This window comes from Lycorma delicatula, chromosome 3, assembly GCF_047948215.1.
Source record: "Lycorma delicatula isolate Av1 chromosome 3, ASM4794821v1, whole genome shotgun sequence".
NCBI lineage: Eukaryota > Metazoa > Arthropoda > Insecta > Hemiptera > Fulgoridae > Lycorma > Lycorma delicatula.
This window is the reverse complement of record NC_134457.1, coordinates 85,604,554-85,629,984: the sequence shown is the minus strand read 5'-3', so window position 1 is coordinate 85,629,984 and position 25,431 is coordinate 85,604,554. Positions and strand designations below refer to the sequence as shown.

The 25,431-nt window shown below is 32.9% G+C and overlaps 1 protein-coding gene across 3 annotated transcripts in view; it reads right to left on the bottom strand.

Annotated features, from left to right (window-relative positions):
• Cdk7 (Cyclin-dependent kinase 7) overlaps positions 1-13,836 on the bottom strand; it is a 58,548-nt gene extending 44,712 nt beyond the window's left edge. For all 3 annotated transcript variants that reach the window (XR_012755713.1, XM_075360124.1, XM_075360125.1), the window contains exons 1-2: positions 13,626-13,836; positions 4,433-4,492 (exon numbers count right to left, since the gene is read on the bottom strand). Coding sequence is in view for 2 of the 3 variants with exons in the window: in XM_075360124.1 (XP_075216239.1) it covers positions 4,433-4,492; positions 13,626-13,679 (114 nt within the window). In the remaining variant the exon portion in view is untranslated. The remainder of the gene's footprint in view (positions 1-4,432; positions 4,493-13,625) is intronic.
• Between the last annotated feature and the right edge of the window lie 11,595 nt (positions 13,837-25,431).

Below are 25,431 nucleotides of genomic sequence, written 5' to 3'. Positions count from 1 at the left end.
ACCGCTACCTGGACTAACCAATTTTTCATCCAGTCTTGCTCTACATAGTCTTTATGTTTTCATCCTGCATACTACAAAGATTATTCTTCACCAGGTCGATAGAAAGGAAGCAGCTTCCTTCCTATTACCCTCCCACCAATTCTTCCACACAAGTGGGGCAAAAATCTTACCAAACAATAAACAACAGTCCCTTCCATAATTGTTTCCTACTCTGATCCTAACATCCTGTACAACCAGTCTTAAATTCTATTTAACAATTAAATAATTTATTACAGATTCCAAACCCTAACTACCCTTATGACATATAAACTTATAGACAAAGAACAAGTTCATCTCCTTCAACTTACATTCTTCTAAAACACTAATTAATCTTCACCATTATCATTCCTCACTGCTTCTTCATACCTTTTTCCTATTTAGCCTCCGGTAATTACCATTCAGATAATACTTCAGAGGATGAATGAGGATGATATGTATGAGTGTAAATGAAATGTAGTCTTGCACAGTCTCAGTTCAACCATTCCTGAGATGTGTGGTCAACTGAAACCTAACCATCAAAGAACACCGGTACCCATGCACGATCTAGTATTCAAATCTGTGTAAAAATAACTGACTTTACACTTCTCCATACCCGTCCATGATCAAGCTTTCTTTTTCTGTACTACTCTAGCATTAAAGTCTCCCAACAATATCACCTCCTGCCTGCCAGGGATTGACCCAAATCACATAATGCAGCTTAGCTTCAAAATAGTCTTTAATTCTTTTTACCATCACTATTTTGAACATACACAGTGTGCCAAATAAGTAATGAGACTGATTTTTTTTCCAAGAACACTTTAAAGAAATGCACCAAATGTGGCAACCATTTCACCCGCTAGATTGTGCTGAACACGCAGACGCTTCAATCATGTCGATGACTCAGGCAGTGCATCCACAGCAGCCATGAACGTAACACTGTGCAAGTAGCAGTGATCAAACATAGCATCATGGATCAAAGAGCTGTGATAAAATTTTACTGTAAATTAGGAAAAACAACATTAGAAGTTTACAAAGCTTACAAAGATGTTTTAAGTTCAACCCAGAGACAAAACATCAGACTATAGAGTGGCACAGAACATCGTTACTGAGGCAGAAGAAACTCAGGTTGCACAAATCACGCATCAAGACGATGGTGATTGTTTTTTCTATGCTTCTGGAGTGATCCATCATGAATTTCTCCTTGAGGGCACAATAGTGACCGGACAGTACTACTTAGGAGTCATGCAATGTCTCTTTGCTCACATGCATCATGTCAGGAGGTATCTGTTTCAAAGCAAGAGTTGGGTTCTTCTGCATGATAATACACCGGCTTACTGTGCACTACCCGTGAAACAGTTTTTAGCATTAAAACAGATCTGTGTGCTCAAACACCCACCCTATTCACCTGATTTGGCTTCTGGAAACCTTTTTCTATTTCCAAAAATTAAATCTGTTTTAAAAGGAGAATGTTTCAGTGACATTGAGGAGATCCAACATGCTGTGACCAACAGACTGAAGGAGGCACACAATCAGGATTTCCAGTGTTCTTTTAACAACTTGTATGATTGATGTAAACATTGTGTGAAAGTACAAGGGGATTATTTTGAAACCATGTAACTGCATAATTAAAATAAAGTTCTTAGTTTCCAAGTAATGCTAGTTAACTCATTAATTATTTGGCACAATGTGTATACAATAATTATTATCACAAATTGTCCTTTTAGTTTCGGCAAGATATTCATTAATGATAAGACCCACGTCAAGACGTATTTAGAAAATTATTTTTTTTATTAAAATGCATACTTCTGACTTAGCCCTTTCGCTTTAGTCCACACCACTATAAAATCGCCTAAACGATATCCACTTTTTATAGCGAGAACTCTTCTTTCTTCTTAATCTCAATTAAAATAACCAGATCAAGTTTTGTTATCTTATTTAAACCTTCTTGTTGTCTATTCTGTATTCCCTGATAATTCCATATATCAAAATACATAGCCTATTTTTGTTCCTATTGTCTTATACCATTAAAACCATGTATATTCCAAGACAAATAATGTAAACCACAACATAAATTATGGTAATATAAATTTATCAATCTTTATAATAAGCTTTTCAAATCTTTGGATTCTTCATCAGTTATAAAATACTGTAAATCAGGTAACGTTATACATATAAGTTGTCATGACTGACTAATGCCATAGACAAGCACCAGAAAATAATAATAATTATTAAAAAAAAAAAAAAAACAGATTTTCATAGCTCATAAATAATAAGTTAGAAAAGGATTTGCTAGTTATAAATCATTTAGTAGACAAAGTAAGCTGATTATCTATAGTAAAACTTTTAATCTGATCAATAAAATTGTTTTTACTGTACATTCAAGCTTTTTATCTTTAGACTCATTTTTTATAGTATTTCCTAAAATACATTTTTGTTGCCTAACATTATTAACTAATTTTTTTATTAAATAAATCATTACTCTGATTGGTACTTAAGTACATTATAAAGATCATATCAATATGGGATAATTAATATTTAAAAAAATTATAAGATAAAAATATAGTGTTTAAAGTCCACTTTATATTTTTTTAAATTAACAAAACAATCCTAAGGTAAATAAATTAATTATAAAAAATTACAACAAAATAATTCAGAAACCGGTATTGAAAATTATTTTGAGCACAACTTAAGTACACTTTGAATAGCATGTAGATAAAGCAAGCTTTTTTGTTCTGTTTTTAATTATTATAATTTTTTTTTTTAATCATCAACAACAGGTACAATAATATTGTACCTGTAAAAGAAAATCTTTAATTATATTTTAAATAAACTGGTGGAAGGTTTTTCATGATTTAGCAAATTAAAAATGGCAATAGTAGCATAATAAGATCCTTTCTCCCGAGCCAAAGTATTGGGTTGGGTTATATGAAAACAGTTCTGTTATTTGGTTTGGTAAAGGTAGATACTGCTATTTTTTTAAGAATTCACCATTCTTTTTAGCAAACATTGCACATTATAAATATAAACACAAGGATAAGTTAAAATATTTAATTTTCTAAGTATAGGTCTACGTAATTTTTTCATATTTATGGTGCCAGATAATGATCTGACAACCCACTTTTGTATCTTGAAAATCGTTCAGATTTTTTTTGATGGAGCACAATGTGATGACATTTAACAAGAAAATACGTAGGTAAAATAAATATTTAACAATGACAGGCTTAGAATTTTATTAAGGCATTTAATAAGGGAGAAACAGTATGGCTTTATTTTGTTACAAACGAAAATAATTTATCATCCCATGAGAACTTGACATCTGATTAAACACCCAGAAATTTCACTTGAGAAGTACTATTGTTATCCTTAATGGGAATACTATCCGTGCGATTAATGTTATATCTACCTGAGGAGCACAAAGCAACAATTTTATAAATAATTAAAGTTGAATGGTTACAATCCATCCTGTGAATAATTTTTTGAGCTACTATCATACAATTTTCTATTCCTTTTAAATTATTATCTTTTGATACAGATGTAGTTGTGTTGTCTGCAAAAAGGAGAGGTCAATTATAAACAATAAAAGAAGCAAGGGACTGAGAATACTTCCCTGAGGCACTCCGGGTTCTACACCTTGAAGTGACAACCTAAATTTTATATGTGTATTCTTGTCAAAAGATGAAATTATATTTGTTTCAGTTGGTAAGATTAACCATTACAAGTAGCTCTGCAGATGCCATAACTGCTAAGCTTTTAATCAGTAAAACATAAGGAACTAAATCGAATGCTTAATTGAGGTGATAAAAAAGTGAAAATAAAAACTTTTGTTAATAAAAGAATTTAGAATACTTTCCAAAACCTGGGAAATGACTTTTAGTAGATATTTTTTTTCCTAAAACCATGCTGAAAGTTTGTTAATATAATACATTATGCTTTTCAAGAGAAGTTGTATTTTCATATATTTTTCAAATACTTTAGAAAAAAGATAATAATTGGCCAATAATTTTGTAAATGGAGAACCTTTCTTAATGAGGGAACTAATAACAGAAGTCTAAAGACAGTTAGGAAATACTCCATTATTGAAAGATCCAATAATTAAATTTGCGAAGGGATAACAATAGCATTTACAATTTATTTTAAAATACTAGTAGAATATCAACAATAACACAGATTATTTATATTTATTCTTTACATTTAAAATATAAGTTTTATTATTATGTATGAAACAGTGGAAAAGAAGTTATTAAATTCCTCTGCTACCTGAATATGAGGTAACGGAAGTCGAGACCTTTGTACTTTTCATCAAACCAGTTTTATTTTCAAGTTCTTTTTTGATAACTGCTCACATGGTTTTAGATTTATTATTTTACACATTTATTATTTCAGATTACATAGTTCATAAACAATCAATTCTCACCTTTTTAACAGCAACAATAGTATCAGTCTCAGTGTCCCTAGCTTTATATACTGTAGCAAACTGAAAATTAGAAAAAAAAATTGCAATTAAAATCTTCCATAAATATAACCAATACTACTTTGCATGCGCAAAGAAAACAAAATTTACAAATATTTATCTTAGTTTTTAATAGTACTACTACTACAAATATTAACTTACATAATTCTCTCCAAAACATCTCTCCCTACCTTTTCTTACATCTTTCAATCAATAACAATAATTTGTCATCCATAATTATAATAAATTATATATTAAAAAAAAAATCATAAACACCTTACATGGAAATTGCTCTTACCAAAGACTTTAAGAAGCTTCAAGTTTAAATATATTTATACAAATTTTAAAATCAATATTCTACTTGTAATTCATAAGAAAAGTGAATTGATGGTGTTAGATTAAAAGAGAATTTTCAATTACAAATATAATACATGGCAGCACTTAGTAATAAAAAAAAAAAATAGGTAATAAAACATTGTCTGGTTGTAGGTTCTAACAACAGAAAAATTGAATATTATCAATTTTGAGCTGTAATTTTGTTTTATACAATTTGGACAAAAAATTTCTTTTTTACTTTTTACATTTAGACAGGTTTTTGAGAAATATTTTATGATTTAAAATTGTTTACTTAATTTTATTCTTATGTTTTTACTCATGCGATGGGTGGGAGAGAAACTTTAATTTAAGGAGGAGGTTTAAATTTAATTCAAACAGTAGTTTTAGTTTGAGATATTTTACTATTATTTTATTTAGCATAAACTAATTAATTTAATTGTCTAAGATATTCAATTATTGTATCCATGTTCATGCAAATCATCATGTTGGGATTGCGTTCATATGGTCATTAATTTCCTAAAATTTTGAGTTTGAGGCAAAGAAACTTTTTGGACTTATTTTATTGTTTAAAGTAAATCCAACATTTAAAAAATCAGCAAAGGGTTACATAATTTTCCAATCTTAGCTGTTAAATTTTTATTTCAAATACACATAAAGTTTAATGACTTAATTATGAAATATCTATAATCTATTTGTGAAAATGATCAAAATGTTTGGTAAAAGAAATCTGGATCCAATCTGACTCCTTGATCAAATGATGTCCTTACCTTCAAAATTACACAGTATCAGAAGTATAATTGAGAAAAGAAATGAAAGTTTTTGGTAAAGGATCAAGGAATCAACTGGGATTTCAGTTTGATAATCATCACACTGAGTATTATCAGTTTTGATAATCATCAAAATTATTATTTAGAGTATAATTGCTAAAAGGTCAAATTTTTAGTAAAAAACAATTTGGGTTCCATGAGATCTCCTAGCTCGATAGCTACCTCATATAATTTTTAATTACACCCTCAACATGAAAAACAGATAAGGAAATTATAAAAAAAGAACTCAAAAAATATTTTTTTAAATCTGATCAGATCCCTTGGAAGAACATTTTAAAAAAAATTATCATATCATCTGTATCAAAACTAGATACAGTTGGATTTTCAAAGTTGAAAATTTATATTTTAATTACAAGTCCCATTCAGCCCCTTTTTTGGGAGGCTATATATTTGTATACAGCCAAATTTCAACTTTTTTGCTTTTTTGATCAAGTTTTCAAGATATGAGACAAAAGCTGTTTAGAGATAATACTAAATTCAATTAATTAAAACTTTGGAGTTTTAAATAAATTAATAAGTACTTTCATCCGATTAAAGCTTAATTTTTTACAACTGGTACACAAAAAGTAAAACATAAAAAATGCATAAACTACCCCTCCCTCTTTTTTAATTTGTCAAAAGTTTAATCACAAATAGCTGGTTCAACATCTACATCCAGGAGACGGTTCCCTTCGCTTGGAATTCTGCAACTGGTGGAATACAGATCAACAACTCTACAAGTATGTTCTGTTTACCGACTAGACAAATTTCATTCGAGATGGCGTCAACAACTTACATAATGAGCATACATGGGCAGAAGTAAATCCTCAAGGAACGGTAGAAGGCAATTTTCAACACCAATTTAGTGTCAATGTATGGTACGACCTTCTTCACAATTAGCTGTTTGGACCGTTCATATTACGTGACTGCTTAAATGAGAGGACTACTTGCACTTTCCTACAAAATTGCCACAGCTGCTGAAAGATGTTCCTCTAGCACTAAAATGCAAAGTTTAAGTCCAGCACAATGGTGCGCCTCCCCACTTCTCTTGTACCATTTCCACTCACTTAAATCATTTTCCTGAGAAATGGGTTGGTCATGGAAATCCACATTCTTGGCCAACAAGATAGCCTGATCTAATAACACCTTTAGATTTTTGCGTCTGGAGATGGATAAATATGTTGTATACAAAACAAAAATACATTCTCGTGAGGAATTAATTGTCTGCATTTTGGATGCAGCTGAGCAACATAAGTTCAGCCCTTTCTTATTTTCTTTTTCCTGTTTAGCCTCTGGTAACTACCTTTCAGATAATACTTCAGAGGATGAATGAGGATGATATGTATGAGTGTAAATGAAGTGTAGTCTTGTACAGTCTCAGTCAACCATTCCTGAAATGTGTGGTTAATTGAAACCCAACCACCAAAGAACACCGGTATCCACGATCTAGTATTCAAATCCGTGTAAAAATAACTGACTTTACTAGGACTTGAACGCTAGAACTCCAACTTCAAAATCAGCTGATTTGGGAAGACGCGTTCACCACTAGACCAATCCGATGGGTTTAAGGACAGCCCTCAAGAACCAAAACAAGCAACAAAAGCAGTACAGATGCGTGCTAAGATATGTGTTGAAAATGGCGGGCTCATTTTGAACACTTATCATAAACTGGTATGTATAATGTAATTTGGTCTAGTGTACTGTTTCTAAATAGGAATAAAATTTTGTAACTTTTCTTTGTTTTATTAAACTTATCTTACACCATTTTGTTCAGAATTAAATTCTCTACAAATTTTGTTTCAATGTTTTATGCGTTTGTTACCCACTTAACAAAGTTATTTTACATCAAACATGAAAAACACGGTTTTTTACCTCAATCTATTGTTTTTCCTCACAGATTTCTCAAAAACTACTGCAAATACAGTTCTGGGACATATTTTATTTTATTTTTAAGGTTAAAGACCGTAATAAATCGCTAATTCTGACCCTAAATTAATGTCCTAAAAATTTCAGTATGACCTCATTTCACCAGGGTAGCTGAAATTAAAAAAAAAAACTTTTTCACTAGCCATACCTAGCAAACAAAACATCACTTTAGGACATGTTTATATGAACTTTCCCATTATTTTCATGAGCAGAGTAGGTTATGAAAGTCTGGGGACAACTTTGTGATACACAGGTGTATGTACAAATTTTCCAAAAATTTGTATAATTCTTTAGTGTTTTTTGGACGAAGAGGACCTTGAAATTCAAAAGTTTGGAAAATCCTGATACCCAAGATTAAGAAAAAAAAGACTGCATGTTTACTGTATCTTACAGTTTTTATTTCAATTCTTTTTTGCATTAGACAAAAATTAATTTTTATTTCAATATAATTCACTTGTAAATAAATTAAATGTTTAAACAGTAATTATTTTTTATACTAGTCTACACACTAAAGCAGGTATTTTTCATTAACTCAGAGACTAGAGATTAATTTTTTTATAATTTATTTTAGATTTATTATTTAAACTCAAGATTTATATGCATAATAAACCATATAAGAGTAAACACTACACTAATTCTTATTTATTACAAGTAGTGTAAAAAAAGAGCAATATTTTTTTAAATATTGACATAAATGTGGTGCAACTGAAATGAAAAATATACCTGAATTATTAAAAGTAATAAGCGTTTTATTGTTAACATAATGACAAACTCATCGTTCAAACAATAAAACAATTTCAAACATGACCCTCATAACTAATGGCAACACAAGCAGTGAAAGTGCATACACTGTTTAACTTGTGTGATGGTATAACAACTGATTCATTAAAAAAAAAAAGCTTTTGCAAATGACAATTTATCTTTATTTTATACACTTCAATTTCCTGGAAGCTATTCACCAAGGAATTCCAAGTATTAGAGTATCATCTAATTATACAGTCTGCAGTTCACCACTTATCTAATACATCTATTATTAATAATAAAAATAATATTTTAATTTTAAATCAATTGACATTAATTAGCTATTATTGACTATTACTAATCAGACATTGTTATTTCAGCTCTGACAGAATATATGTGATTATTAAACTAGAGTTGTGGAATATGTATTAACTTACAATTCTTTCAGAAGAGCTGAATGGATTGTTGTGCAAGATTTAAATATTTTTGCAAGCCTAATGCAATCTGGAAAATATCTAAGAAAAGATATTTAAGAAAAGATGACATAATATTCCAATTTATTTACAAAGTAGACATTTTGTATTGAATTTGGCATAAGAGTATATACTGTTTTAAGCAATGATAGATCCAAAATTTGATGGGAGGTTAAGATTTAACTTTTATATTTTCTCACTTAATTTGTTTAACTTTCCTTAAAAGTCATATACTGTATATATGTAACAGGCAATCCAAAAGTTAACAATCCAGAATTATTAAAATTACCTCTTAACAGCAGGTATATTTAGGGAAATTATTATAAAATCATTGTTAACAATTTTTTCTTTCCAGTCTAGATAGCTAATTATCGGTCCAATTTGGGCATATGCGGTTTTCACTGGATATTGATGTTTTGACACCTAGGAACCCAAAAAACCAGACGGAAATTTTCTGGATGTTAATGTTCGTATCTGTGTTCAATGTTGGCTTCTAATCACCTTATATCTGTAGAACTACCAGACCAATTTTGACCAAACTTTATCAGATTACTTCTACATATATATGGGACATTGATGCCATTAAATTTTCAACTTAAAAGGTCACCCACCCTCAGTATCTCGAGTTTTCGCCTAATTAAGGTCATAAGTTTTTTAGGCACATTTGTTAATTAAAAAATTACAATATTTGCAAAAAAGATTTTGCAAAATCGCACCCCCACCCCAAAAAATGCTGTTGTAGTAGTCTTCTATGATGCGACATCACTGGTGGGCGATAAAATTAAATAAATTAATACTTTTTTTTCCTTCTTTCTTAAACACCGCCAAGATAACTAGCCTCCACCTGTTGAGCATCAGTGTGTCATGGCAGCAGTCTCTGCCCACCCTATCTACCCTCTTTTAGAGAGTTCTCCCTTTGGGCTCCCCAGAGCCTCATCGGAGTGCAGCAACCCCCTCATCTGGACAGCTAACACACTCCTCCACTGTAGGGCTACCCTCCCCGTTCCTACCCTAGTTGGCTTCGGATATGCACTGCGCGCATCCGATGCTGCCCGTGACCCTCTCACACCATGAGGGTCCTTTATGTTATCATCAGGGAGCCCCGACCCCTCCACTCTTGCATGCGGGAGGGGCCAGAACACCCTAAGCAAAAGGCTACTTCCCTGTTCCCTGGCCCTACATGTCGCCACAATTCGCCCCCGGCTTCCACTATTTTTTTTTTTTTTTTTTATATAATACCCTTTTATACATCGGTGTCACGTTACTGCCCACCATCAAAGACACTGTATATCCTCCTCTTGTGGGTTCACACAAACCCAGTCTAAAAACATCTTACCTTAACCCAAAATAAGACAAATAAATAAATAATACGCATCATCTACACCTAGTACTTAACCTAACAAATTATTACACATTATCTTACCATACTAATTAAAAAATCCATCTCCAACTTCCCCCATGATCATCCCCCCATTCTAGTCGTGGCTTTTCCTATCGCAGCCACAGTTCACAAGTATAAATTCCTAGATTACGCAACAGAAATACATTTAACCTAACAAGTATTATGCTATAACTGAAGACAATTCCTCCAGATGTCCCGAAGAAAAACAAGTTAATGACACAAGAAATCGTATTCACAAGACAATACCTTCATACCTTCTTTCTTTCCTGTTTAGCCTCCAGTAACTACCGTTCAGATAATACTTCAGAGGATGAATGAGGATGATATGTATGAGTATAAATGAAGTGTAATCTTGTGCATTCTCAGTTCGACCATTCCTGAGATGTGTGGTTAATTGAAACCCAACCACCAAAGAACACCGGTATTGACGATCTAGTATTCAAATCCGTGCAAAAATAGCGGGCTTTACTAGGATTTGAACGCTGGAACTCTCGACTTCCAAATCAGCTGATTTGGGAAGACGCGTTCACCACTAGACCAACTCGTTGGGTCAAGCTAACATACCTTAATAAAACTTAACCTAACACTTCACCCGTGTACTTGATGGCAGCCTCCAGTAATTAGTGTGAAAGACTTGTGTGCTTGATGTGTATGATGCATGTTTGTTGATCTGTTGTGGTGTGCTTGTGGCATGATGAGTGTGATTTTCTTTACCTTGCTCTATGCATGATTGTTGTATGACTGTGTCACTCCCTTCTTGATGAAATGCTTTCTTAAGCTGTTTCAGGAAGGGTGGGGAGTCAGTGGTGGAGGTTTAGTCAGTAATGTGCAGGTATACATACACACTTAATAACACCTTACGGTGAACCCAATGATGCCGAGGCACCTGTAAATGACGTGAAGATTGGAACAGTTATATGAGAGAAGTCTATCTTTTCACTGTTGAAAAGATGCCAAAAAGAAGGATTAGAGAACCTGACAAAATTTTAGAAGCATGTACACCGAACTGAAGATAATACCATATGGGTTCTACTACAAGTATAGTTGTTTAATCAAATTTGTCAAGAAACAAGAGAGATTTCTGCAACAAGTTTCCAATAGGTTAGCGCGCACTTAATAGACATCTAAAAGAAAATCCTCTTTCCACAGAACACATTAACATCTGAACAGGTCACTGTAATTCATACAACTGATTCCTTATTGACTAGAGTTTCGATAATGTCGCACGGACTTTGATCTTGCTTGGGTCACTCACTGTCAAAACCGTAGATCTTGTGTTTTCCTGATTCTAAACACATAAGTATATTAAAGTATGAAAAGACTGAAGTTATCAAGTAATAGCTCAAAATTACCAACAAATTCAAGCAGTTGGTTTTGTAATGAGGATAAATTATAAGTATATATTCATTGATTCCACAATTGGCGCAAATATGCAGGATGTAAGGGATCAACTAAATGGCAGAATTAAAATCAATGAGGAACACTTTGACAGCTACCTAGTGGAATTTACACGGCAACAACTTTCCCAATTTGACAATGAAAACTTATTTCATGCTATTCTAAAACAAAAAACAGAATTTGGCTTTCCACAAAACTAAAAGTTAAGTGGTTCAAGAGTCTCTACTTAATGCATTTTCATTAATATATTTTATTAGGGTTGATAATAGACAACATCACAGTGGTGAGGGGGCATGATCAGAGAGACCTAAATTACTCTATTAATTTTAACCACTTTCTCCCATTACTTTTACGGAAATGTGATTCTGAAAAATTGTATAATATATTAATTTGCTGAAAATTAATTTACAATTCGAAAAATGAAGGGTTGATTAGATACTGGAAAGTACCAAAACTGCAAACCCACCAGATTGGTCTAGTGATGAACGCGTCTTCCCAAATCAGCCGATTTGGAAGACAAGAATTCCAGCGTTCCAGTACTAGTAGTCAGTTATTTTTACATGGATTTGAATATTAGATCTTGGATACCGGTGTTCTTTGGTGGTTGGGTTTCAATTAACCACACATCTCAGGAATGGTCAAACTGAGACTGTACAAGATTATACTTCATTTATATTCATACATATCATCCTCATTCATACTCTGAAGTATTATCTGAAGGGTAATTATTGGAGGCTAAACAGGAATAAGAAAGGAAAGTATTAAATCTGCAATATAATAAATCTTATAAATGGTATATAGCACTGATGTTCAGCCCTACTGGAACATAGAGTAAGGTAATAGTGTGCCATAGATATTACATAGCAAACTCCAAGTTTGCCAGTAATTCTGGTAAATCAAAAAATACAAAGATTTTTTTACGAGTTTGATCAGTGCTACAGGCTACATACCGATACACTGACAGTGAGTGATCTTAATTAATTTGAAGAAAAATAGGTGAGTATGACCTTCAAAACTGTGAAATTAATTGGAAAAAATTAAAAAAATTGTAATCCTCCTACATTATCCAATTAAACACAGATTTTTTTCTCCACTCCCTTTATCTATCAAGTGACATTCTGTAGTAATATTGTTTCATTCTTCTTGTTTTTTATTCCTACTCATTAAGTCATAACATGTGACATTCCACAGAACTGGATGCTGACAAAACAGTTCTATCAATTTACAAATAAAATCTAATACTATTCAAACTTCCTTAACACACTTTCAGTGTTACAACACTGAACTGCTTTTGTTGACAGTCACAATACAGCTATAGAAATAGAGGGGGGAAGGTGTCTAGGATTGCTGCACAGAAATATTATATAGCATCCTTTGATGTTAATAGATAACATATGAATAGCATCTTTTCAGTTGTATAACATAAAGCTTGCATATAGCAAGTGCAATACAGCACTTTGCTCTTGCGTATTTAACAACTATTAGCATTGGTAAATACTAGGTTTTGTGAAACACGCGTTTATGTTTACCTTTAGATGCAATTGTTTAGTTTTCTTAATAAATTTTAACCCTACCAAGGTAAAGTTATACTTATCAAGAAAATTCACATTTAACAAAAATTACTTACATAACACCCTAAACAAAAAAAATCTCACCCTAACTTAGGTTTGCACAATCTTTCCGGCATTATGATACCATAAACAAGTCTGAATTTGATTTACAATAGCTCGTTAACAGTTACATACCTATCTCGATTGGAAAACCGCCCGCACGTTAATTTTTGTGGGTTAATTTTCCAGTTACGATTGCAATATAAATACGAAAAATGTAGTTGTTTATTGATAATGAACAGATAGCACCACAAATCGTTACCTGAAATTAACTAGAGTTCGATATAATTTTTTTTTTAATTTACCACATTTGGTAGAGAGATTAATCCAAATACCTTCGTCCACTGAGCAATTCTAATTAAATAAACTTAAACCTTCAGACAATTAAATAATAAACTCAAAAATTAACAATCTTAAGATTTTTAGGTATTGATATAGGTTATGGAGTATATTCAGGGCACTTACTTGACCTTCTCCAAGAAATTCTATTTTTTCATACCGTCTAAATCGTTCTTCCATATTAAAATGTAAAAGTTACTATTCTCAAAAACTCTAAAAATAATATACATACAGAATCTAACATACGAAGTTAACACATGACCTAACGTGTCAAAAGTCACTAACTGAAATACGCAAACCCGCGAAAGAGCTGCTCCCGGAATCGAGCTTTCCTACTATTGAAAACAAAGATCGACATACACATGGTGTATCCGATTTCTATATGTAATATCGATTATGAACTACAACGTTCATAATACAAATAAATGTTAATTCGATCAACCAAAATTCCAATTTGGTTTTTATGAAATGCAAACGTTTTTTATTTGTACCCACGGTTGGAAAAAACTTAGTACAATCACACAACTTATTATATTAACCTCAGATACATAAATGTCCTACTTCGATAGGATTTACGTTTACTTTGTCACTCCGGGTAAATAGGATGCCTTCCGTAATTTCAAACTACAAACAAGTAGGATAACATTTGACACAGTAACCTTTATCAGGAAGATTCTGATATGCCATTCATTTATTTAGTTTTTTGTTCAGTAATCGTCTTTTCATCTATTGAATTAATTATAAACGTCATAATGAAATTTAAAAACTAATAAGAACAAAATTTATTCTTAAAAAGTTAGGAAACTTGTAAATCATTTTACAATATTTGAAGTTTTTTCCGGTTACGCTACCGTTAACTAGGGAAGAATATAGAAATACAGTAAATATAAATATACTTATTATATATAAATAAACAATACCTCATCTTATAATTACTAATATCATTACGTAGATCATTTATAGATTAAGTAATATCAAACAATACTAAATTGTTAATATTTATATAAATTTTTATTGTTAATATCTATCGTTGCAGTAATTATATTTCAACCTATCATAATTCTATCGTTGGCTGTACATAGATCGGTGCAGCCAATTATTTTAATCGAGTACTGCGCATGTTTGCTGTACTTGTCAGTATTCGTTATTTTCATCAAAAATGGGGTAATTGACTTCATCCGTAAGGTGTCAGATAAACAACATGCTGCTCATTTAAAGAACTGAAATTGGAAGTTGTTTATTTTCTGTATGCATGGAGTAGAAAATACACAAGTTTTATGACAAATAATTTGGTATGGGTAGCGACGCTGTAACCGATTGGTAAAGTTTTGTAAGGGAAGAGTGTGCGTACTCCACAAATCAGTAATAAACAGAATGATCTGATCATGGAAGTAGACGAATATATTTTTTCAAAGCGAAAATACCATGTGAAGATGTTTTACTCTCAGCAGTAGTTGCTTTCGGTTACTTTTTGAGAAACAAAAGAATATTTCGTGTATGAGAAGGACCCCAATCGAACGAAAAACAAGTTATTTAGTGTTACAAAGTAATTTATTAGATCTGGAACGATATAATTTCTGATTGTTGGTGGAGTTATGATTATATACCTAATCTACAATTTTACACATCAAACTGTTAATCACACGGTTAACTTTCGAGATTAATCACTAGGATACCAACACAGTGGAAAGTTTACGTGGAGTAGTGAAAAGAAGAATTACAAGGAGTGGGGTATAACGAGATCTGCACTACTAATAATGCGATTTCATATGACGCAAACAGTACAGAGACAGAGACACGTTCCATCAAATTTTCCAGTATATCGCCTTGTTTTGACCTCAACAACACTGAATATAAGTGAGACTTACTTTTTTCTATTATAATAGCGATTTAAGGAATGTGTTGCCTTTCAAAATAAGACCCACAAAACCTTCTACTACGGTTGTAACTATGCCTTGGCCATTCAGACCACTTCCTCTGTCTATCGGAGGTTGACATTAAACTCGTTCGGGGAGCGGGGTAAGATATTTTAAAATCAAATTTTGAAACATGTCATCAGCTTTAATTTTTTCTTCTTTACTTTTTTTTATCGAAATAAGTATGAGGAGGCATCCTTTTCAACAGTTTTCAGTAAAAGGCTTTGGGATCTGTTCATCCATTCACGTTAAAACTTTTGCCGTATTTCTTTCGCCAGTAGTTACACATCATTGTATGGAAGTTTAAAGAAGACCGTGATAAAGGCAATTTATATATATATATGTATATATATATATAGAAAGAGAGAGAGAGAGAGAGTGTGTGTGTGTATGTGTGTGCGACATACATACTTTTCCAATACAATTGTTCTACTACTACTTCTTTCTTTTTCCTGTTTAGCCTCCGGTAACTACCTTTCAGATAATACTTCAGAGGATGATATGTATGAGTGTAAATGAAGAGAAGTGTTGTGCAGTCTCAGTACACCATTTCTGAGATGTGTGGTTAATTGAAACCCAACCACCAAAGAACACCGGTATCCACGATCTAGTATTCAAATCCGTGTAAAAATGCCTGACTTTACTAGGAGTTGAACGCTAGAACTCTCGATTTCCAAATCAGCTGATTTGGGAAGACGCGTTCACCATTATTTTCTTCGTTGCAGATTGGTTAAAACACCGATGAGAGTGTCTTTCGAAGCATTTGCATCGGTGGCATCCTGATTATATGATACACGTATATATGATATATGTATTCAGGTATTGAGGGTCTGGAAGATGACCTTCCGGTAAAGCCCATCAGTACTAGGAACAGAGAGGCTGGTGTGGCGACCGGGAAGGTCACAAGGCGGGTATATTCTCCTACGGGGTCAGGATGTCAGCCAGGCTCCGTGTCTTGGACCGGGGTTAGGAAAATTTTGAATTAGAGAATTTGGCAGACCAGTTGACTCTAAGATATATGGATTCTGCAGAACACTCTACCCTACGTAGTTCTGAAGGAGAGAGTTATCGATTCTGTGAGTCGTCTCAGGCGAGCTTCTCAACAAGAGGGTGACCCTGAACGGCGAGCAGAACTCGCTTCAGAATATAGGGAGTTGAGTACGCAGTATTTTCGTAAGACCCTAACGGCAAAAAGGGATTCTTGGCGTTGTTTTGTCCAGGATCAGAGTAATAAGGATCCTTGGGGGTGTCGTTTATAGTTTTTTAAAGAAATGAAAATCATTCTTCTGTCTGCTCTCTCGACCCGGCAAGGTGTACTGACTGACAGAAGGGGGATATTGCGTGCCTTATTAAATGATCTGTTGTCGGATGATAAAGTGGCAGGTAAGGGTCAGTAACATCTGCGTATTAGGCATGAGGTTGCTTCATGTCATTCTGATGTGGCATCTTTGGAGATTACTGAGGTCGAGGTGCAACAGATTATTTTGACTTTTACAATAAATAAGGCTCCTGGGTATGACGGAATCACTGTGGAACTCTCCATGTTCGCTTGGTGAGGATAAGTGTGGGTGTAATAACAAAGATTTTGAATAAAATGCTTCTTTTCGGGTATTTCCCGCTTTGTAGGAAAAGACGTTTGATGAAGATTTTGTTTAAAGGAGGGAACAAGGATCCTACCATGAGATCGTCGTGCAGGCGTCTGACGCTTCTGCCAGTGCTCGGTAAGGTGTTTGAGAAAGTGCTATATTTGCGGATTAATGGAAGGCTGACCTCGCGGACTCTGTTGATGGATGATCAGTAAGGTTTTCGATCAGGAAAGGTAAAGAGGACGCAATGTTACAGGTGACTGACATCGTCACGAACTGCGGCTCTGAATATGTCCTGGATATATTCTTGGATTTATCCGAGGTATTTAACATGTGCGAAATGAGATAGAAGTACTATAAAAGTTAATTTTGTAACCGACATGTAGTACTTAGAGATGGTGGCACTGAGATAGGTAAGATGCTGTCCAAGGAGTACTCCAAGGCAGAGTTCTGGGTCCTCTGCTTTGGGTTGTGGAGTTTGACTCTCTCATACGGTTGAGGTTTCCCAGCGCATGTCGTGTCATCGCTTATGCTGATGATGGGCTTCAACTAGTCAAAGGAAACTCGCGAAACGAGGTCAAATTCCGGGAAACTCAAGCTTGTACAATACTAGAGGTGTGGAGCAATCAACACAAAATTGAATTCAGCCCTCAGAAGACCACCATGATACTGCTGAAGGACCGTTTGGCTGCAACGCGGCAAGCACACGTTTTTATGGCCGGCCATCCTATTCATTATGTTTCGGTGCAACGGAATTTGTGTGTTCTTGATAAAAATTTCAGAATCAAGGAGCACTTTCAGTGTCACAAAAAGGCATGTGATGATGCCTTCTTTGCCATTCGTAGCGTGGGCCACCCCGTTTGGGGTTTAATTCAAGACTATGAGAATTTGGTATAAAGGTGTATGCAAGGCAGTTATGCTTTACGCACCACCAATTTGGCCGAACAGAATGAGGTATAAAAGCTACCGTGATATACTGTTGAGAGCTCAGCCTCTCCTGTTACAGTTACTGCGACGTGGGGGGTCTCTAGTTATAGCGGGTGTAAAACCTATTGACGTCTTTGCGTCGGAACTCCAGTTAAATATAACTGGAGCGTAATAACATTTGCAGTAAATAACATTTGACTCTCTCATACGGTTGAGGTTTCCCAGCGCATGTCGTGTCATCGCTTATGCTGATGATAGGCTTTAACTAGTCAAAGGAAACTCGCGAAACGAGGTCAAATTCCGGGAAACTCAAGCTTGTACAGTACTAGAGGTGTGACTTTTTTTTTTTCAGCCGAAAAAGTCGGCTGAACTGACTGCGCAGCACATTCGAAATAGAGGAGGTAGGTTATGGTATTTGGCAGGATAGGTGAAATGAGACGGCAGATGGGGGATATACGAACGGTCTCTTTCCGGAGGGAAGGGCGTTAAGAGTCTCCTCGTGGATCTCTCCGAACCGGTACGTAACTCAGTTCCTTTCGAGAAACGGAACATTTCGGGATAGGCTGGCTCGATTTGGCTTGACTGACGGGTCAGTGTTCTCAATGTTTAATATCAGATGATGCATATCATGTGCTGTACGTCCAAAATATTAGTTAAAATGTGCAGAGGTGAATAGAGAGCTTGAGGGTATTGTTTCAAGTCTGAATCTGCAGGTAAACTGAAAAGTTAAGAGTTAATTAACATTAAAATTAACACCAATGGAAATGACTATCGAGGCACTTGCATCGATGGCATCCTGATGACTACACGATGACTGAAGCTGTACTAATGATTGATATATGTAATCAGGTATACAGAATGTGGAAGATTACCTCCGGTAACGCGCATCAGTGCTAGTAACGGAGGGCTTGTTTGTGGCGACCGGAATTGTCACAATGCAAGTCTTCTACAAGGTGGTCAAGTTGATCCTGTTCTACCAACCTTTGAAAACATTGTAATATAATTGTTGAACTAGTCAACACTGACACTTTGATTGAGTTAGGTACGTGGTACACAAGCAACACATCTTGTGCTACCATCCTTTAAAATTATCAATTTTCATACTTCAAAGATAACCGACTTACATTTGATGCAGTGCGAGCCATTAAGGAAAATTAGATTTGTATGGTCACTATTTGGGGATTTACTCTATACTTTTTAAATTAACTGTGAAAAATATTAAATGGCCAAAATTTCAGTTGGGTTGACATAGCTTGTTTCCAAATTAAAAGTTTTGTTTTTCAGTGCCCTTTATAATATGTCACAATCCAACTCTTTCAATTTAAAAGTTTTGGATTTCCTCATGGGTCTCACACCAAAAAAATTTTTCAAGGTAGGAGCAATTTCTAAATTTATTTTTTCAACTTAAGTTGAAAAGTTTTTTAAGGGTCATACTTTATTAATGCTTCATAAAAAAAAGAAAGAATTATTTTTTGACTAATCTCACAAAGAAATGTAAAGAATTTCAGGGCATGTTCTACAAGTGAAAATAAAGAAAATAGTTAAAATAAACATGTGTATGAAAATATTTCATTTTTGTTATACCTTTAAACATTTAAAAGATTTCTGCTTCAAGAGCAAAATTAAGCCATATTGAAATTTTTGAGACTTAAATTTGGTAGTTTCGTATGATTTTGGTCTGAAAATTTTGAATAAAATAGATTCCAGAATTATATATGTAGTAATCTTTGGAGAAATGATTGTAAACAAAAGTAATCGGTGTTGCAAAACACAATATTTATGTTTGACATAAAATAACTTTGTGAAATTGTCAATAAACAAATAAACTTTTGCAACAAAATGTTTAGATAAAATATATGTAACACCAACTGAGCATAAAGAAGAGTTTAAAAAGTTTTATTTAAAAAAAAAAAAAAAATACAGACCAGACATTCCAGAAAAATTGTTCTGATTTGATTCTTTAATATTGAGCAATTAATATTGATGGTTAATCTGTGCTGTGTAACAACTGACAGAGTGATCGGCCTATTTTTCTTTCATGAACAACTATAAGCGGAAACATTTACCTTAATTTGTTAGAAAATTTTTCCTATTCTTAGTTACAACATTAACAAACTAATATCATCTTCCTGCAAAATTATATATTATATCCTAACTCATTGGACTTCATCCATTCATGAATTTTTGAACAAGAAATTTTGTAATTGGTTACGATAATCAACAGGCTGGCCACAGAGGTCATCAGGCTTAACACCTTGTGATTTCTTTATATAGGGTTTTGTTAAAGATCATGTCTGCAACATTCGAGTAATTAAAATGGATGTTTTAAATCCTATAGTTGTTGCTGATATACTACAGCGTATTTGGCAAGAGTTGTATATCTTTAGCATGTACAATACACATTACAATGTAGTACATGTTGAATGCTTGTGAATTTCATATCAACAAAAAATTTTAAATTCTGATCTTTCTTACTGCGAAAGAATCCTAATTGCAGTCAGTGTAATATTTTCATTTATAATCAAAGTTGTAAAGGTGTTTTATGTATTTTATGTTTACATAAAAAATGTAATAACTTTTTTTTATAAAAGGAATATATCACAATTGGTTGTTTTTTCTACCTCTTTGACTTGCTATAAATGATCATTTTCCTATTTGATTAGCATAGTTATTTGTTAAGACCTCATCAGAGAGTTAGAAGTAATAAACGCCCTAACCTAAGCATTAACTCTATGAATTTCTCTAAATTTGTATGTTACAAGTATGAAAATAACTTCAAATTTACTGTAGGCTGCTGGCAAATTATAGTTTTAGTTAATTTTTTCCAGGTAGTCCAAAATATTGCTACTTGAGGTCTTTGTACTAGATTTTATTAATATTAAGACAGATGACTTTGGGTAAGATTAATTTTTTTTTTTATATAACATTTTTGTTTAAGAAAATACATCAACAAAAACGTAAGATCATATAGGCATCACATGTTACAATAGGCTGCCAATTAAATTAATGGAAAGTACTACATTTTAAATTGATCTTACGAAGTAACTACCTGAAAAAAAAATTATAATATTGATGTATTAAATTTTTTTCCTTGATTTTTTTCTTTTTATATTAAAATTGTAATCCGTTGTAGTATATTTTTATATTTATTAATACATCTTTAACTGACATAACTAGTCAGACATATATGTGACTAAATTTTAATTTGAGTATCAGTGACTAGAAACATGATTAAGTTCATGTAAATTGCCACAAGTTTTTTTAATCTTAAATTACATATGAAAAGATAGCATATTCTCAGAATCCAATCACCATAAGTTGAATTGTTGAATGTTATGTAATGCTAATGAATAAATAAAATTTTCAGTTTTATCACTAGTTGAGGGAGGTGATTTCACAATCTGGAAATGCTGGGAAAGTTCATAATTGCCAAATTTTTATTTATTTATTTTTTTTTTAATAGAAAAACCATTACTTATCTCTACTTGAAGTATTTATGAATAAACTGCCTGTTGCAGTCTTACATTAAAATATTTTTTATTTATAATGTGTATGGTGTAATCTGTTGACAACTTATGAATAATAAGCAACTTCCCCATGGTCCAATGAAATGAGAATGATATGTATGACATGTAAATGAGGTGTAGTCTTGTACAGACTTAGGCTGACCATTCCTGAGATGTGTGGTTAGTTGAATCCCAACCACCAAAGTACAACGTATCCAATGTCTAGCAATCAAATCTGAATAAAAGTAACTAACTTTCGCCAGAATTTGAACCTCAGAACTTTCAACTTTGTAAATAAACTGTTAAACTAGTGATTTGTGATGAGTTTACCACTAGACCAGCCTGAAGGGCTAGATTAGCATAATATTATTTTATTTATATCAGTTATTTAAAGCCAATTAATAAACAAATTTTATTTACATAGAGCAAAAAATACTTTTTTCATAATTACAACAATTTTAATGTAATAGGTAATTATACATTTATTTTAATTTAATAAAATTTATTTCAAGAGATAAAAATATAACAACTCTTAATAAAAATAGAACTGATTTATTATTAAAAAATATGATTAATAGAAAAATGGATAAAAATTTACATTATAGTGTAACCTTTGCTGGAACAGATAATTTATTTAATATTTAGATGAGATTCCCTAGGGATGATGGGGGGAATACAAAATATCATAGAAACAAATGACCATATTTTCGTTATTCTTTATCAGTTATCCCCCAATAGTTTTGATTAGGATGGATTAATAGAACAGACTAGGGCATGTGAAGTTGTTCAAGTCCTAGTAAAGCCAGTTATTTTTACACGGACTTGAATACTAGATCGTGGATGCCGGTGTTCTTTGGTGTTTGGGTTTCAATTAACCACACATCTCAGGAATGGTCGAACTGAGAATGTACAAGACTACACTTCATTTACACTCATACATATCATCCTCATTCATCCTCTGAAGAATTATCTAAACGGTAGTTACCGGAGGCTAAACAGGAAAAAGAAAGAAAGAAAAGGGCATATGAAGTTACCATGCCTGTACTGATGGCAATGCAATTCAGCTTGCTTTACTCCTCATGTCATTTCAGAGTATCATGATGTAACATCCATGAGCACACACAACACTCTACCGCAATAATTCCTGAAGTTGGCAGATAAAAGTGAAGGGGCACTAGATAATTAAGGAGATAACTGTAGAGATAATTTAAACTATTTTTTCAAAATAGTTTAAAACACATAAATTCAACCAGGTAGAATTCAAGAATATATTGATATATGCATTACATGCATTTTTATTTTTAAACCGTGGGTGCAGGAGACGAGAAAATGAATTTATAGCAAGCAACAATTAGGTGAGACACTTTCCACTAACGATTACATATATAAATAAGAAAGTTTATAATTCTTATATGACTTTATAAATGTTATTTAGAAAAGATCTTATGTCTCAACTGTTTAAAAATAAACAGATAAATTATTCCACTGAAAACAAGATTTCAATCGGACAAAAAATATTTGTTTAATCGAAATCACTGAAAGGAGAACATATCAGTTTAATGGGATAGTAATATGTAACCTGCTTGTAGATAAGAGTTAATGCAGTCAAACTGGACTGTATTAACAATCCATTAAAAAATTTAGTATACAAAATAAATCCATCAGAATTCTACTAGATAATGGCATAATCTGCGATTACGTAAGGTAAATTTAAATTAAATGTAATTATTTCATTATATTTTTATATTTTAACAATTTTAGCACAAATTACAAACTAACAATGTAACAATACTATATTTACACAAACACAACTATAACAATTTTATAGTTTTACTAAATTACTTAAATATTAGACAACCTTTTTTTTTTTGTGATAAAAATAGAATGCTAAATGCATGATTTTACATTACTCAAGCTTCCTTAGTACATTATAAGCAATCTACTACAGTATTTGTTTTTCTATGCTTACAAAATTAAAACTCTTGTGATATTACTATTGAATGTATAGTGGCTTTACTAAATTACTGCTCTAAATTAAAATCAACAATTAGTTCTGTAAAATAATAATAATAATAATAATGTAATTTTTAATTCATTGTAATGCTTGCTACAATTAAACTAAAATAATATTACTATACCTTTTGAAACTCTTATTCATCAAAATAATTCATTGTTCATAAATCGTCACAATATTGCAAGACAAATGTTGCTCTTTAACGTTATATATGAATATAACCATATATGAATATTGCATATATGAATATGCATATATGAATATTGCCATAATGAATTTTTTTTTTTTAAATATGATTTTGGTGTACACACAATTATATTTTGGTGATCGCATGAATATCCGTATTTTTGTTTTCAGAAAGTCATGATTTTAAAGATAAATCTCTATTATCAATAAATTTCATCTAAGAAATCTAAATCTAAGAAATTTTAATGAAATTATATTGATAATAGAGATTTATCTTTAAAATCATGACTTTCTGAAAACAAAAATACAGTTGTTCATGTGAGTTTACAACAATGCCTGAAATTTAAGTCTTTCTAAAACTGTGAAATTAATCATATGCGAACACGTTCACAAAAATATCAGCTTGAAGTATTTTTAATTACATAAGATTTTTTAGGCTGTAATATATGAAGTTAACAGAATCTGTATAAAAGCATGATAAATATTTTCATAAATATAACGTATGAATCTATAATCTCGTGTGCATAACAGCATAAAAAACCACTGGAAGCATCTACCAGCCAGTAACTTAAACTAGTAGGAACTACTAAGCCAATACAAAGGGCAAAGAAGGCTGGTACATTCACTACAAAAGATAGTTTATAATGTTTATAATGATGAAAATTACTCTGGTTAAAAAAATTCCCCAATGTTTGTCTGGAAGAGTTAAAGGAAAGATTTCTTAAGAATAGCTTCATAAAATAATAAAAAAAGAAAAAAATCATAAGAGAACAGGATTAAAGCCAATATTTGGAGATATTTTTCTATTAAATATTATAACTTTCCCAGTATGGTATGAGGCGTTGGAGGTTAGGAGGTACATTGGGAGGCTTTCTTCACTCAAATGCCGGATCAATATCAGGATTATTTCGGCATATAGGACCATATCGGGAGTAAAAGCAGAGGTGATAGCTGGAGTGCCACCAATTCATCTCCGGGCACTGGAGATGAAAGGAGTGTTTGATGAAACAGCAAAGGTGGGGGCCAGACGACACGACAACGCACATCTGAATGGCAGTCTGATTGGAAGGTGTCAACAAATGGTGCCGGGATGAAGAGGCTCATATCGTGCCTCGAACCATGGCTGCGAAGGGTATTTGGGGCATATCTCTACAGATTTGACAGGAGGAACACTCTGACCTGTATCTATTGCGAGGAAGAGGATACAGTGGAGCATGTATTCTTTCAATGTAGATGGGAGTGGATCAAACAGCTGAAGGGACTTAGCTGGTTGACCCTAGACACCTTGGTGGGATACTTGCTCGAGTTGGACAGTGGGCTGAAGTTGTGTCACTAGCCTCACAGATACTGCAGACTAAAAGCAGGGAAGAATCTCTCTGGGGCATAGAGTAATATGTTGGAAAGAACAAAGGAGTTATGGAATAGGGAAACCCAATCTAACAAGGTTGGAGCTGCATCAGGCCTTAAGTGTAATAAACTTAGTTATTAGATTAAGGTTCTTAGTAATTAGTACATTCTGACTGTAATTGTTCAAGTTATTATGTTGTTTTTTGTCTTGTTTTATATTTGATGTATTTTTTTTGCGATTTCAAAAAATGAAGGAAGTTGGGACGAAACATGGCAACGTCTAGGGCCAGGTAGACATCAGCCTCCTTGCCTAGGACATCTTGGCTCGCTCGCACACAAGAGTGGGAAGTCAGGTTGCTTCTGATGATGGCATGGAGGACCCTGATGATACGAGAGAGCATGCGAAATGCATGCCTGGAACCTAGTAGGTTAGGGCTGTGAAGGGCAGTT